This window comes from Oryzias latipes, chromosome 11, assembly GCF_002234675.1.
Source record: "Oryzias latipes chromosome 11, ASM223467v1".
Classification (NCBI taxonomy): Eukaryota; Metazoa; Chordata; class Actinopteri; order Beloniformes; family Adrianichthyidae; genus Oryzias; species Oryzias latipes.
Window position 1 is genome coordinate 1732976 of NC_019869.2, and position 16800 is coordinate 1749775.

The following is a 16800-nucleotide window of genomic DNA, read 5'->3' on the forward strand; positions in this document are numbered from 1 at the left end:
GGAGAAGGCCTCTGATAGGGTGGAGTGGTCTTACCTCTTTGCCCTTTCAAAGTTTGGTTTTGGAGACAGTTTCATCTCCTGGGTCAAATTATTATATGCCTTTCCAGTCACCTCTATTCAAACAAATGGCTATAGATCAGAGTACTTTCCACTTGCCAGGTCCACAAGACAGGGCTGCCCATTATCCCCTTTAATTTTTGCTATTGCAATTGGGCCACTTGCAATCTCTTTACGCACTTTAGAGGACTATACAGGCATTGTAAGAGCTAAATGGGAACATAAAGTTTCACTTAATGCTGACGATCTGCTGTTATACATCTCAAATCCTTGCATTTCTATTCGAAGCATAATGAGAAAACTAGAATTCTTTGGATCCGTATCTCGCTATAAGATGAATATAAATAAAAGTATAATTTTTCCAATTAATGACACCCGTGTCAATATATCTGGACTTCCCTTCAAGATTTCATACTAATTTATACTGGTATGAAACTGGGAGTTACAGTTACCTCATCGGTAAAAGAACTTCACAACCAAAACTTCGCCAAACTAGTTGAACAAACCACCAGTAACCTTGAGAGATGGTCTTTTCTTCCACTCTCTCTAGCTGGTCGTGTGGGGGTGATTAAAATGACAGTGCTGCCCACATTTATGTTTCAATCTATTACTCTCCGTCTAAGCAAATCTTTCTTCAAAAAAGAAGACGAGAATTCTGGAATTAATTTGGAATAAGAAAGTCGCTAGTGTTAGACGTGAGTTTCTACATAGACCAAAATCCTGAGGAGGAATGGGTTTACCAAATTTTCAGCTTTACTATTGGGCTTGTAACCTTACCCTTCCTTATAGGGAGAGTTGCAACCATAAAAATGACGATTCTCCCCAAAATTAACTACCTGTTTTCAATGATTCCTTCCAAACCTCCAACTACTTGGTTCAAATCATTAGACTCATTTATTTCACAATTCCTTTGGGAAGGTAAACCACCAAGGATCAGTTTAAAAACTATTCAAAAACCTAAAGACAGAGGAGGACTAGGCCTACCAGACTTCCAGGACTACTACTCCGCGAACAGATTGTTTTATGTACAAAAATGGCTGAATCCTGGACTGTTAGATGAAGCTCCGGCTCGGCCTGCACGGCCAAGCTCCGGCTCGGCCTGCACGGCCAAGCTCCGGCTCGGCCTGCACGGCCAAGCTCCAGCTCCAGCTCGGCCTGCACGGCCAAGCTCCAGCTCTAGCTCCAGCTCGGCCTGCACGGCCAAGCTCCAGCTCCAGCTCCAGCTCCAGCTCGGCCTGCACTGCCAAGCTCCAGCTCCAGCTCCAGCTCGGCCTGCACTGCCAAGCTCCAGCTCGGCTGTCAATGCTTACCTCCAGGTGCAGTCTGACCTAAACTGCAAATCTGCACTGCAAGTGGACAAAATGGCACTCTTCATTATCTTGATATGTTTGTTGGGAGTCTGGGACTTGAGGCCTAACAATGTTCCCTGGTTGAGTACCCATAACAGAATGTGGTTCTGGGACTCTTTCAATAGCGGCACTTCTAATGCTGTGTATGGGCTACCACAGCCTCATCTGGTCATGGACCCAAACTTTTGGACAGATAAATCTACAGTGCTACCAAAATTTTCTTACTTTGTATGACCTGGCCTCAACATATAATAATACTGTCTTGAAACGTACAGTAAAGCAAAGATTGATGATAATTCTACTTTTGCTTTTATCTGGAAATGTGCAGCCAAACCCAGGGCCTGAAGTGCAATGTATTCAGACACCTACTGATTTAAAGTTGAAAATTATCTCAAAATTATTCATCTTAATGTGCGCAGCTTGGCTCCCAAAATGGACATGGTTAAAATTTGGTTTACATCAACTGAGGCGGACATTGTGATTATCTCTGAGACGTGGCTGACTAAATCTATCACAAATGAAGACCTAAATGTAAATGGATACAATGTGTATCGAACAGACAGGCCAAAAAAAGGTGGTGGTGTAGCCATCTATGTTAAATCTAGATTTGAAGCATCAACAGTCATGTCCAAGTCCATCCCTAAACAGTTGGAGCTTTTAGTCTTGAATGTGAAAATAGCCAAATCCCTGTCCATGACAGTAGTGGGATGCTATAGGCCCCCATCTGCCACCAAGGAGGCACTATCATCTTTAAAAGATCTTCTCTCCAGGATAAATTATGGTGAACTGTTAATGGTCGTTGATCTCAACTGGGACTGGTCAAGTACGGCCTCTGAAGAATTTAAATCCCTCTGTGAATCTATAAATCTTAGCCAGTTGATTAGTCAGCCAACTAGGCCAAATACTAAATGTCCAGAAAAGTCTACTTTGATTTAATTCTAACAAATGCTCCACACAAATTTTCATCTGCGGGTGTTTTCTGTAATGATTTGAGTGATCACTGTGTTGTTGCTGCATGCAGAGACGCAAAAATCCCCAAATGTAAACCATGCATCGTCTTTAGGAGAAATTTCAAGAAATTTAATGAACAAGCCTACCGTCATGATTTATCCTTGGTTAACTGGGAGCGCATAGGCCTAACGCCCAATGTTGAGTTAGCTTGGTCATCTTTTAAGGGCAACTTTGAAAAGATTATAAATAAACATGCTCCAATGAAGAAATTTAGAGTGAAAGGACGAGATAACCCTTGGTTCACCCAAGAGCTATCGGACATCATTCACCTTCGGAACAGGGCTTGGGCCAAAGCCAGAAAAACAGACTTAGCCCGGGACTGGTCCACCTTTAGACAACTGAGAAACAAATGCACTTCATTCATTAAAAAAGCTAAATCAGAATATTATCTGTCACAACTGAGCATCTCAACAATCCGCAGAAATTTTGGAAGGTGATAAAATCCTTCTCTGTGAACAAAAGTTCACATGATCTTCCTTCGTTTGTTTTAAAAAACTCAGTCCCAGTTTATGACCGAACTGAGGTTTTAAATTGTTTCAATAATCATTTTATATCATCTGGCTCCTGCTCTGACTACAAAGGAGCTGCCTCAGTGCCCCACAGTGTTTTCCGGTGAACTCTTTATGTTTGTACCTTTTACTGTAAATCAAGTTCATAAAGCTCTTAAAACTCTGAACCACAGAAAACCTCCCGGGCCAGATCTGATAGCCTTTCTTTTTAAAAATGGCTGCTGATTTTATTGCTCAGCCTCTTGCAACACTTTTTAATCTGTCAATTGAAACTCAAGAAATTCCTTCCATCTGGAAGTCACCTTTTGTTACTCCCCTCTTAAAAGGAGGTGACCCAGCAGTTTTAACCAACTACAGGCCAATATCCAATTTGTGTGTCTTGTCAAAAATTCTTGAATCTCTTGTGTGCGAGCAACTCAAAGAGTTTTTATCCTCAAATGAGCTTCTCTCAACATTACAGTCGGGTTTCAGGAATAAGCACAGTACAAATGACATTCTTGTTGCTCTTGACAATAAGCAGTACTGTGCTGCACTCTATTGATTTATCAAAAGCATTTGACACTGTGGATCACATTGTGTTAAAACAAAGACTTATCAGTTTTGGCCTTTCAGATCATGCAGTCTCCTGGCTCACAAATTACATGAAGAACAGAACCCAATGTGTTAGACAGGACGGTTTGTGTTCTGAATTCTTAAATGTACACAAGGGGGTGCCACAGGGTTCTGTATTAGGACCCCTCCTATTTGTCATCTATATAAATAATATATATCAAAATGTGTCTCATGCAAATATGTATTTTTATGCCGATGACAATTATTTACTGCTTTGACCCATCCCCTACCACTGCTGTTGAATATCTGCAAAAACCTTTTGATACGGTACAGCACACATTTCTCCAGCTAAAATTAATGGTTAATGCAGACAAAACCAAATTAATGCTGTTTTCAAACTCTAGAAAAACACCACAGGGTTTCCTTACAGTTTCCACTGTAGATGAAATGAAATTGAGTTGGTTCACATGTACAAATATCTGGGAGTCTTGATTGATGATGCCCTCTCATTCAAGCCCCACATTGAAAATCTTGTTAGGAAACTAAAATTAAACTGGGTTTTTTATTTCGAAACAAGTGTTTTTCATTTGGGATTAAAAAACAACTTGTCACAGCAACTTTCTTATCCATTTTAGATTATGGAGACCTTTTATATATGAATGCAACAACTCAATGTTTGAGTAAGATTGATTCCGTGTATCACGCCGCTTTGAGGTTTGTGACAAACTGAAAGGCCTGGACTCATTGTGAACTGTACTCTGGAGTGGGATGGTCTTCTCTGTCCACCAGGAGGTTCACAAACTGTTGCATTTTTATTTACAAATCTCTTCTTGGACTTTTACCTTCCTACATTTGCAGCCTGATCAAGCTGAGGACTGTTGAATCATACGGACTGCGCTCAAATGACCATCTATCGCTCGCCGTTCCATTTGCTCGTACAGAACTGGGGAAAAAGGCTTTTGTCTTCTCTGCCCCCTCAACATGGAACACTCTACAGAAAAGATGGAAATTAAAAGAACTCATTCCTCTGAATATTTTTAAATCCAAGCTGAGATTTGAGGAGAAAGTCACTTTTAACTGTACCTGTTTTACATGAGTTCTAATTTTTATTTGTTTTTAATGTTGACATTTTTATTGTAAATGTAATTTATTGTTTCCCCCCTAGCCAGGACTCCCTCGAAAAAGATATTCTTTATCTCAATGGGACAATTCCTGGGTAAATAAAGGTTAAATAAAATAAAAATATATAGAACAAAATCTCTGTAATAACTTAGATATTTCTAATTTCCCTTTCTTAAGTTCTAAAATTAAACAACACAAATGCTTCAGAGGTTTAAACATCAGCTCATCTCTAACAGCCTGGTGGGAGTTTCTTAAAAAAAAACAACCTCACATTATTTCCATGTAAACTTACCCCCATTTGGAATAACCCTGACATTTTAATTAACAAACATGATTCATTTTGCTTCATGGAAGAACAAAGGAATCCAGCAGTTCCAGCATATAATTCAGAATAGAAAATTTATGTCCCTCTCAACGTTATCCTCAACCTATGGAATTAATATAAACAAATTTCTAGAATATCAGCAGCTTAAATCAGCTATAAGCACTAAATACTGCCTGACCCTCCCCTTACAGTAACACATTTCATGGACCTTAAAAATCCCAAGCTCGCCTCCAAAATTTATAAGTTGATATCCAACATAGATGAAACAATTTACTTACCCATGAAAAAATGGGTGTCTGTTCTCTGTGGGCTTAATCTCCACTTTTCATTTTCCAGCAAGGAATCCTTCGTAAAGAAAGGGTTCAGCCATAAATGCTCTTTCATTTACACTACAAGAATTTTTCTAAATATGGCTGACGACACTTCAGCAAAGGAAAAAAATAAAACTGTTATTCAAAAAACAATAAAAAAATCACCCTTTTAGAAATCTACAAGTAACTGTTAATTATAAATCCCAAAAATGTTTCATACAAAGATTTTTGTCTCATAGCCAATTATACTGTTTACAGTCTAGTCTAAGATAAATTATACATCTACACAGAATCAATTTCAAATAAAACCAGTAAACCTTTGGAATACCTTAAAAACAATTCCATAATCCAATAAAAAAAAAGTAGGAAGCAGGGACTCAAATACACAGAAAAAGAACATTCTGGAATATATTTAAAAATCTATGAAGAGCAGAGTTTATTAAGTTAAGTTACTATGTATGCATTTTTAGGGTTAATTCATGAAATCGTCAAGTATAGATAATAACAAAATAACGTAAATTTAAACAAGGAAAATATTTGCCTCCAAAGAAAAGAGCCTCACAGCAGAATTGAACCGACAACCCGAGCAGAACGAAGAACCACTGACCTGGAGCTCCGCTGCATCCCGGAGAACTGAGCCGAACTCCAACAGCTGGACCTCATTAGCGCTAATGAAGCCTCAGCAGCAGGTGTGTGGGGCACGTGACCCGCTGCTCTTCCAGTCCCTTTGAAGTTTACGCAGTGACGCACTAAAGGCGGCAAAAAAGCCCCCACTGTATGAAAAAAATAAATGTGAAGTCTCCTCAGCCGTAATGTGCTCTTTCCACCAGCAGGGGGCAACAATGTTCAGCTCGTGGTTAAGCCATTAATGTTTCTACAAACAAATTCTAAACAATTAGACTGATCTTTTACCCCTTCACGCCTGAATTTATTTACAAGTATATAAACAAATATTTTCTTCAATGTTTCTTACATTCAAGGTGATGTTTAGGATTTTGAGGAAGATAATCTGGTTATATTCACTAGTCACTTTAGAAAAATCAGGAAGTGATGTCTGACACCTTACAAAGTAATATTTAAACTAAGTTGAAATTGTATTTTTTTTTAACATTTGCTCATTTAGCAGATGTTTGTTAAAAGCAAATTAGAAATATGGAGCCAAATGAGCAAAAAGGGCAGAGTGTAATAAAATACTGTAAAAAATAATTTGAGCTAAAACAAACAGACCCTTGTTCATGTGCTTGGATGGATGATTTTCTCACAGAAAACGTTTTAGAGCCTTTTTGAAAAGATGCTGCTGTGGTCAGCAAGTCTTCTCTGAAATAAAGCTTCATCATCTCCTTAAAAATAGTTTTGCACTAAACAGTTACTGACATTCAGGATTACAGAGGCAGCAAACAGCAGAAACTGAAAGAAAGAACCGAGCCCTCAGGCTTATTATATCCATACCACTGAAAATAAGTACTCCTGGTCTTTATGGATTCAGATCAGAGTCCAGGTACGTTTGGATTCAGATGTCCCTGTTACTGTGAGCTCAACAACAGATTTGTGTTTTCTGCAAAGTGTCGTCTTCTCTGTTTGTTTAGAAGCAGCAACAGAATGTCTAACTAGTCAGACAACATAGTTCTTTTCTGGATCAGTGTGTTGGCAGGAAGAACAGGGAGGGTATCTGATGTAACACTTCAACTACTCCTTTTCCAAATTCTCTGACTGATAGTCAAATATGAGAAGCTGCCAAGCAGGGAAAGAGCTCCAGGGGACAATAGCTGCAGTTCTATGTGCAAAATATCTTTGTTCAGATCAAAGATCGGACTAGAATTGAACTGTGGGCCCAGAAAAATGTCATCCGATTAACAAACGTTTACATATACCACACTTTCCATCTGAATAAATCATTTGGACAAGCGCACAACTCTCTGAAACACTGGAAACGGCTGTAGAAGAATCCATTTACAGTTTTTCTTTGTCAAAACATTCAGTTTCCTCTCTGTAGGACACCTATACCAAAGAGACAGATGCTCATTTATTCATCTTAAACACAACGTTGGAAGCTGATTTGGTTTGGAAATCACTTTATTCGAGTCAATTTTAAGAGAGTCTGAAATGGTACGAAATTCAGCTAAAATATCAACAAAATTTGAAGAAATGCAAAAATTGAAATTTGAGTTCAAACCACAAAGTTTGGTGATCAGGTTGTGACTTTAAAGACACAGGAACGGGTGAATGGATGGACTAAAACTCATGATTTTAAAACAAGAAAGTGTGCAGAACCTTGAAAAGATGCAGGAAAATGTCCATTTAAATGTCTTTTCCAAAATGTCTTGCTTTAAACTCTGACATCTAGTATTTGACACATTGAGACAGAAACATGAGGCTGATGGCACAAAGATCAAAATGTCTACTTTGGTCTGGTAAACTGATAAATCCATTTCCAAATGTTTCTTCTAAGAAAACTGAATCTTGAGATAATCGTGTTTATCTGATTTTTCCAACTATTAAGTTGAATTTCATTTCTTTTGAAGTTTTGTTTTCCTCAAAACTTTATCCAAAACTTTATTTCTTGCAACAATAAATGGTGTCTTAACAGCTTTTGAACAATCAGACTCATCTTTAGTTATCATGAGAAAAATTATTTGGTCACAGATGCTTGACAAAGCAGCAAACAAACAAACAAACAAACAAACAAACAAACAAACAAACAGTAAAAGAAAAGTCAAACACATAACAAATTCAAATTTAAACTATAAAAAACCAAAACCATTTTACATTGAATCTGTTAGAGGACACTTTAAACAGTGACAAAATAATGAGGAGCAGAAACAGATGGAAAGTCAGGATCTCAGTGTAAAAAGGTTGTATAAGAAAGTCTTCTTAGCTAATACAAACAATTATTGTTTTGAAAATATATATTATGACATATAAATAAATAAACATTTTAATGGACTCCCATAGGATGGTTTCATAGTAGACAAAGTTTTAAAAATATTCATCTGAACTTTGTCTTTTTAGATTTCAAGTTTTACATTGATTAGAAAGTAAAGAAAAAAATGTATGAAGATGATGCCATCTTCTATACAGTGTAATTTCTCATAATCATGAATTGATGTTTTTGCAGCAATGCATACAGAAAACACACGTCACTGTAGATTCAATATATATGTTTATCAATTATCAATATTGATATGGTCATGAATGTAGACGGTGGCAGTCAGGCAAAAAATCAATTGTCTTAAAAAGAAACCGGGTGTTGTGTTTATTGTCTCTGATGGGTTTTGAAATAAAAGTGTCCTTGCCTAAAAAAAATAAAAAAATAAATAAAAAAAATAAATAAAAAAATAAATAAAATAAAAATAAAAAAATAAATAAAAGTGTCCTTGCCTGTTTGACAGCATGGTTGTAGATTTTTAGGCATCTTTGAATTCAGTTTCAGTGTTTTTGTTTCCAGCAGAGCTGCTGAATCGATGGTAAACTTCCATCTGACATTAAAATTATCAATCAGAGAATCACAGGACAACGGTGAAATCTGAGCTGGAGCTTGTTTTAAATTGTCACTGAAGTTTTCTGCCACTTCAGGAGTTATATATCATTTTGTTAGTTCTCACAAAAGTCTCATGATTGATAAAACACACAATAATGGTCTGACACAGCCAAGTCAATATCAGACAACACAACAGCAGACAGGCCGGAGATGGGACCAAGTCCAGGGTGTGTCCTCTGTTGTGAGTCGGCTGTGCCCCATGCTATGAGGTTCCATTTGTGTCCACTGTCTATGTCTGCTGAACGAGTTCATTGAACTCCATGAACATTGTTCATTCATCATGCGTTGTGTTTAAAACTTCGCATTTGTCTTTGTTATTGTCGCTACCCCCTGTCGTCTGACTTTGTCGCCAGGAAAGTCCTTAGCAACCGTTGCTCTTGTCGTTAGCTACGACATTTCCCCAAGTCGTGTCGTTAGATCTTGTCTTTTTTCAAATGTTGCCAAAGTCGTCAGACAAGTCCTTTGTACGGTGGGTAAATTGTTTCTTGTACTACCGCAGAATGGAAAAAAAGTTTATTGAAGCCGGCGCTAGCGTTGAGCATGACAAACACTTTTTTAAAATAAACTTTATTGATATTCCTGCAAACGGCCATTGCCAGAAAGACGGGGGCGCATGCAAACAACGTTTTCACGTTCCCGAAGCGACTCTTGCTTGAGACGACTGTTGTTGTGATTTTGGGCTATACAAATAAAATTGAATTGAATTGAATTGAATTGTTTTAAGTTATTTAGAGTATGGCTTAAGTTAAATCTGGTGATGAAACTGTTATTTAAGTCTTTAAAAAAATAACTGATCTTTATCAAAAATGTTGTCACAAATCAGGTGGATAAACGAGGAACAGACGGGCCAAAAACTTTGACTGGATTTTGAGTTTGGGACCAGTATGATGCTCTTTTGGGCGCCTCTGCTCCTTGTTTCTCTATCAGATTTGTTTGATAAAGATTAGCTATATTTCAAAAGACTTTTAAATAATAGTATCTTCACAAGATTTAATTGAAGCCATAATCTAAATCCTTTTAAACTATTGGCAAGTTGCAATGGTAATGTGAAACCCTTGTATGCATGCACCCCCCCCCCCACACACACACTTCTGGCAATAGGCATTTGCAGGAATATCAATAAAGGTTTTTATTTCTTTTTTTTCAAATGTGTTTTGTTCTGTGGCTTGGCGAGCTCACCCCTCGCAGGCAGGAGTTTACAGCTCCTCACGCCGATGACGGGAGTCCACCAGCAGATCAGGAAGGACGGAACCGCCTAAAGTCACCGAGCTTGGCCCAGATGTTCCTGTATAACGACCAGGACAGGCCTTCAGGAGCACGACATTCCCGCTGCTTCTACCACGACGGAGGAAGGAGGGAAATTCTTAGAGGAAAGATGCGTTTCTGACCACCGATATGTCTATCCGGCAGCCCGGAAGGACCGGTTCAGTTGGGCGAAAAGCTCTCAGTTTATTCTGAAGTTCTTTTCAGCCTCATGAGAAGCTGCTCATGAAGATGAAGATTAAAAAAACACCAATTGGGTCAGTCTCACGTGACCACAAGGACTGACGTCACCACACGTGTTGGCAGTCACGTGAGGTGAGGGACAGACAAACAGTGATGTCACCAGAGGGCGTGGCATTAAAATGATGTCATCTCCAGACACGTACAGAAAAATGATGTCATAATGATGTCAAATGATGTCATAATGATGTAATTTCAGAGGAATTAAAATGATTAAAATGACATCATTTGACATCGTTTGACGTCATTTGATATCCAGTTACTTCCTCTCCAAAGTTTCTAAATACTCCATCTTTCTGAGTCTTGCAGCATTTTAAAGATCTAAAGAGAGATTTCCAAGCATTTACAGAAATTCGTGTTTCCAAAAACGTTCAAGCCTTCAGCTCTTTCACAAATTCACTTCAATCCAGAACCAGCCATGTTCCACAACAATGTGTTTAAAGGTCTTGGAGCTACCAGCTCTTCAACTGAATCCCTCTGGGATTCGGACAGCGAGACGCCAGACCACACCAGAAAGCAGGAGCAGGGATTCAAAGGATTCACTCAGAGAGCAAAGCAAAGTGTTTGGAAATGGTTCAAACGCGGAAATAAAACCCCCAGGGATCAGATAACCTGGGAGGACCTGTACAAGGACAAACAGCAGGAACTGGATTATTTTGTGGAGCAGAACAATTCTCTCCGGACAGCTCTCCAAAACCTGCAGATGCTCCTTAAGGAAGCTGAGAAGCTGAGAAACGATTCCATCTCAGCCGACCTCACTGACAGAGCTCTGAACTTCACGTATCTGACACGTGAGGCTGAAGGAGTTCAGGAAGATCAGCCTGGATTTCAAGCAGAAAGTCAACACCAACACGATCAAACCAGCATCTTGGACTTAGAGCTGCAAAATGAGGAAATGGCCCAGGAACTTGAAAAGCTTCAGGACAAACTTCTTGTTTTGTCAGACAGAAAAGCCAAGTATGACCCTGCAGGAGACCACCTCAAAGCTGCCCAGGACCAGAACTCAGTCCTCAAAGAAAAGCTTCTGGAACTTCAATTAAAGATCCAACAAGAGGAAGCTCTCCTGATGATGACTCCGGACATTTCTCCTGAGGATCTGCAGGAAGAATACCGAGATCAGATCCAGGCCTTAGAGCAGGAAAATGCAGTTCTCCAGAAGGACTTGGAAGATCTCAAGAAAAAACGCAGTAAAGAAGCAGCAATGAGGATCGATTTGATATGCATTGAAGCCCAAAAAAGCCACTTGGAGGACCAATGCCAGCACATCCGGGAGGTCATTCAGATCCACAGTGAACAGCAGGATGGAGAACTCGTCTATCCTGAACAGATCCAGGAGTTGAAATGTCAAATAAATTCCCTTGAAAAAGAAAAGGAAGACCTTCTGGAAGAACAAAGGAAGGTGGAAAATGCAGAATCAGACATTAAAATGCTGCTAAAAGAATTCCATCAGGTGGTAAAAAATGTAGATGAATTGAAAAAGGAAAACTGCCACCTGAAATGGGAATTCATGGAGCTGAACGTGGATTTCTTTGAGAGACAACAAATACCGGCGAAGCTCGAAGTTTCAAGAAAAGAACAGGAGTCTTTGAGGAAGGAGAATGCAGTTCTGGCTGAGCAGGTTTCAGAATGGAGATCCAAGTTCCACCAGCAGAAATCTGTCCAGAACCAGCCTCAGAGTCCTGCTAGAAAGCGGCCAAGTCTGATCCCCAAACCCGTGTCTGTGAGAAACCCAGAACCAAAGCAGGTTTCCATGGATACTGGAAGGACCCAACAGCCTCAGAGTTCTCCTAGAAACCGGCCAATTCTGAGACCCAGACCCGTGTCTGTGAGAATTCCAGAACCAAAGCAGGTTTCCATGGATACTGGAAGGACCCAACAGCCTCAGAGTTCTCCTAGAAACCGGCCAGGTCTGAGACCCAGACCCGTGTCTGTGAAGACCCCGGAACCAAAGCAGGTTTCCATGGATACTGGAAGGACCCAACAGCCTCAGAGTCTTGCTAGAAACCAGCCAAGTTTGAGCCCCAAACCCGTGTCTGTGAAAAGGTCTGAACTACCAAAGAAGGTTCCCAAGGGTCCTAAAAAGACCCAACCTAAGAAACAACAGAGCCTCAGAGAGCTAGAAAGAGGCTGGAGAACGTAGTGGATCTAGAAATCTTTATTTAGCTTGTAGGATGTTTGCTGGGATTAGATCCAGAAAATATAGAGATGCTTTATCTTTTTAGTATTTAGTTATTTGTTAGTTGATTATTAATGTTTTGACGTATTTATTTAGACTGTTATATTTTTTATTAGTTTTTGTAATTGTGGTAGGCCTGTATCTTAAAAATATATTTTTCAATTTCACTCTGACAGCAAAAAAAAAGTAAAATAAAAGTCTAGAAATCTGTTCTAATGTTTTTATGTGACTCTTCTAAATTATAACTGGGGTTTTAATGATGTTATATTTTTCATCATAGACTGTAAATGTTTTTAAAAAACTGACTTAAGGTTGTAAAAGAAGTTCAGAAAAGATGGGTTTGGAGTTTGGGGTTAGTATAGCTAAAGTTCAACTGTCTAGTTTTTGTGTCACATGGGTTCCCAAAATAAGCTAGAAAAAATGGGGCGGCACGTTGGTTTGTTGGGTCAGTTCTGGTTCCTGACGGACCCGTGTCTGCGTGGGTTTCCTCCGAGGGCTTCGGTTCCCCCCACCTGTTTAGAAGAACCATTCTGTGGTTCCTGATAGTTTAGGATCTACTAGAAGAGTCACAGACGACGACTTCCAGCTTTTTGTTGTGCAGGACGACTCCCCAAAAATGACAACTAAAACAAAAAAAAGATGAAATTTGGCCCCAAAAAATCAGTCCCACTAAATTCTTAGTTCCACATGAAAAGAGCGGCCTGTGGGTTTCCTCCCAGGACTCCGGTTTTGCCACCCTAATTGTTAATGATTGGCTTGTGACTGAAAAATTCCCCCTCCCTGAATCGCCACCTTATCGTGGTGGAGGGGTTTGAGTGCCTGAATTTACCCCCAGGAGCAACTTTGTCAAAGGCATCTGCCCTGCTCCTAACAGGGGCAGTGCAGATGCCCCATCAGATGAAGGTTTGGACTTCCAGTGGGTCCAAACCTTCATCTGATGGTGCTGTACCCACCTTTGTCATGGTAGCAATAACACGTCAGTGTAAGGATCGGGTCTTGGGAAAGCACAAGGGTTAAAAGAAACTAAAAATGGAGATTCTTGCATCTATTTCGTCAATAAAACTATACAAAAGTAATTCATAACAGGCTATAAAACACGTTTTTTGGATCTTAAATTATTTTTATTTTATTATTCAAAACTCCACTCCTAAATTAAACATCTCCACACACTTGTCAAACATTTTCCCCCTGAGCGCGTTTCCTCCCCTGACCACAAAAAGTCATCACAGGTGAGAGACGGTTTTCTTTCATGAGCGTGACCGGCTCATCGGGCTCGTCTCATGCGTGAGCAATCGCATGATCTCAGAGATATTGTGCACTCGCTGCATTTTGTCATGAGCTCTGCCATGTTCAGTCTTTGTTTCAGATCCTAAACTGTTAACAGCACATTTCAGAAGAAACCATTTCCTGTTAGTGTCCAACTGATTAGATGGAAAAAAAATGAACAAAACTTTTAAATTCTCAATTATTCAACCATGAGTCTTTTTAATCAAATCATAGATCTCACTTGGACATTTTATAATAATTATTGCTGAAAGAATTAATTATTTTTGTTTAAAGTTATATTTTGGTGGATTTTTCTACAGTGGAGGAAATAAGTATTGGATTCTGTGCTGATTGTGTAGATTTGTCCATTTTAGAGGTTGATTTAAAAAAAAAAAAATTTTGGTAAATTTTAAATCATTCATTTTTTACGAGGGTTTTAGGGTCACAAATAAAAAAAATGAATATTACGAGATTTAAAATGAGACAGTAACACCTATGTTACTTAGTACGACGGAGTATTAGGGCCACAAAAAAAAAAAAAATTAGAGCCACCAAAAAAAAAAAAAAGTAAAATTACGAGATTTTATCTCGTAAATTTAGGAGATAAAAACTCGTAAATTTAGGAGATAAAAACTCCTAAATTTAGGAGAAAAAAACTCGTAATTTTAGGAGATTACAGTGGAAGTGAGCATGCAGAGCAGCAGGTGAACGCCGTGCAGCCGCAGAGAAGACCGACTAAACTTTGTTGAACAGGTGAGCTGAATGTTAATTGATAACGTTCCAGATGTCTGGAAGGTCATTTGTTTGATTTCCGATTCATTAAAGTTTTATTTATTGATGGTTGGTTTGCAGGATCTCTGCAGCCCGATGAAGCCGTCGTCGGTGTCCCTGCAGCTGTTCGCTTGAATCCTTTCTTCCTCCACCAAAGACAAGACTCTACGTCTGTGGGACGCTTCCGTCACACAAAAGGAGGAGCACTTTTTTTTGGCATTTTCAACGTTCCAAAGCCAATATAAAACACTATTTTCATTCCTTTTTATTGTTTTATGCTGAAACGGGACATTTCATCCGCAGGAGGGGGCGTTTGTAAGACTGTTTACTTCCGCATTGGTGTTGGGATGACAGGTTCATGACGTAATGAGACAAATGAACTTCAGGATATGTGAATGAAAAGGAGAATAAAGGCTGCAGCGATTGTCTACACCCAAACGTGTCTCTGAGCTCCTTATTTTACATATTAAACTCCGCTTTACTGACACTGAACCCCGGAAAGACTACTACACGGAAAATAATCTGATTTTGAGTCGCCAAAAGGTTCAGAATCTCTTTGTTTTACACCTATAATAATCCGGAAATGAAGCTTCACAAAAGGCTCCACATACTTCATCTTCAAGCTAGGTTCCGATAAACGAACAACTTCTGTGTTTTTTCCTTAATCTACGACTTTTTTCTCGTAAATTTATGAGATTTTAAGTCGTAAATTTATGAGATAAAAAGTCGTAAATTTACTTTTTTTTTTTTGGTGGCTCTAATACTCCGTCGTAACTTAGTCTGTGCTATAATATAAAAATATTAAATATAAACTAAAGCATGCAGACTGACAAAATGTACAATGCAGACAGGAGTTTTCTTTTTCTTTTTTTTAAATGTATTTTTAAACTGCCACAAACATAATTTTCTAGTGCAAAAAACAAACAGTTGTCGTCATGATGTAGTTCTACAAAATAATAACCATAAACAAACAACATATAGATTGGACTTTGTCGTCATTTGCTGCTTGAAGTTGCATATTGACTCATGCAGACAGACGGTAATGCAGTGGGTTGATAGCAGCAGATATGTTGTGGTTTGGAACCAGAAATAGTTGCAGCCTGATTTTGTCACTTAGTCATTCAGTGAACTCATAGTGTGGTTTACTTGAAGTCGCTCCAACATGATATAAATCATCTGCAACAACTAAAATCTCTGCTCTCCTTTGTAGTTCATGCTAGCATCCTTAAAGTAAATGAAGCATAAAGAAGCTTTAACAGAATAAACAGCTGCACTTGAGTCTGACTGTTTCAGACATTGAGAGACTACAATCCATGTGTTTGTGTGTCTGAATGTGGGAAAAAGGATTTGATAAGTGAGCTACGTATCAACAGTGTTCGTGCTGAGAGGCAAGAGTGCTGACCGCTACACCACAGTGCAGCTACCTGTGAAATATGAAGAACTAAAGCACGTTTAGTTTATTTTAGAAAATTAGAAAAAGTAACATTTCCTGTGAACACAGCAAGATATTTTTAATACTTTGCTTTTTAAAAAAACATTCATTCTTATTTAGATATTTTTCATCAAATTTAATAGATAACCAGAAAAACTAATAGAAACTGGAGGTGTAGTAGTGTTTTTACACTTCCGCGCTGCTACTTCCTCTAAGTATGTTTACAGTTAAACAGGAAATCCTGTCTTCAGCTCAAATGCAGAAAATGTTTCACTTTCTGCATCATCTTCAGTCCACCTCTGAGTGATAACACAGCTGCAGCACCTCTTCTACTGCATCAGCCTGAAGATGGCCTCAGATATTTATGCCAAACCAGATTTCTCCACGAAGGTCAGATACAACAGAAAGCAGCTAGAAGACACATCAGACTGGAAGGACTGTGAGGTGAAAACCTACCACGATGCATATGAATCTGTGGAGGACACCAGAAGGGTTCAGTCACCAGAACAAGGTAAGAATGAACTCAATCTTCTGCATCCAGACATGCTGATCAAAACCTCAGTACCAGTTCAGCATTTAGCATGGCATGGGTTCAGTGCTGTGTAAGGGGTGGAAACCGGATTGAAACGGTTCCAGAAGATTATTATGACTGACCCTTCCCAGTGAACAGTGGGATCTGAATCTTTTGATCAGATCTGGGGGGGTCCTGTGGTAGTGTACTCCGTGAACTTGGGTGGGGTGGGGGGGTCACTGATGTGGACATGTCCCCAAAATATCGTTTCCCTACTTCAGTACAAAGCCAGGTTTCTACATTGCATCATCAGTTCTGCAGATGTGAACAATGGCGTCTGTTGGTGCTGTGTACTGTCCTGTCAGCT

The 16800-nt window shown here is 39.1% G+C and overlaps 2 protein-coding genes across 8 annotated transcripts in view; both read left to right on the forward strand.

Annotated features, from left to right (window-relative positions):
* The window catches only part of LOC110015840 (CD209 antigen-like protein E), a 900664-nt gene that overhangs the window by 292875 nt on the left and 590989 nt on the right, over window positions 1-16800 (forward strand). The window contains exon 1 of one of the 7 annotated variants that reach the window (XR_002874105.1): window positions 15412-16433. The exons of 4 other annotated variants lie outside the window; for them this stretch is intronic. Coding sequence is in view for 2 of the 3 variants with exons in the window: in XM_023959754.1 (XP_023815522.1) it covers window positions 16271-16433 (163 nt within the window). In the remaining variant the exon portion in view is untranslated. Of the gene's footprint in view, window positions 1-15411; window positions 16434-16800 lie in introns of those variants that run through there. 2 more of the 7 variants (XM_023959754.1, XM_023959752.1) reach the window with 2 other exon arrangements.
* On the forward strand, window positions 7324-12470 carry LOC110013947 (involucrin-like). The gene has a single exon (XM_020700515.2). It carries the CDS (start codon window positions 10696-10698, stop codon window positions 12415-12417), a length of 1722 nt encoding a protein of 573 aa, XP_020556174.2. The 5' UTR covers window positions 7324-10695; the 3' UTR covers window positions 12418-12470.

Excerpts from the sequence above, each read along its gene's own strand:
- LOC110013947 (XM_020700515.2), top strand. The coding sequence starts at position 10,696 with ATGTTCCACAACAATGTGTTTAAAGGTCTTGGAGCTACCAGCTCTTCA.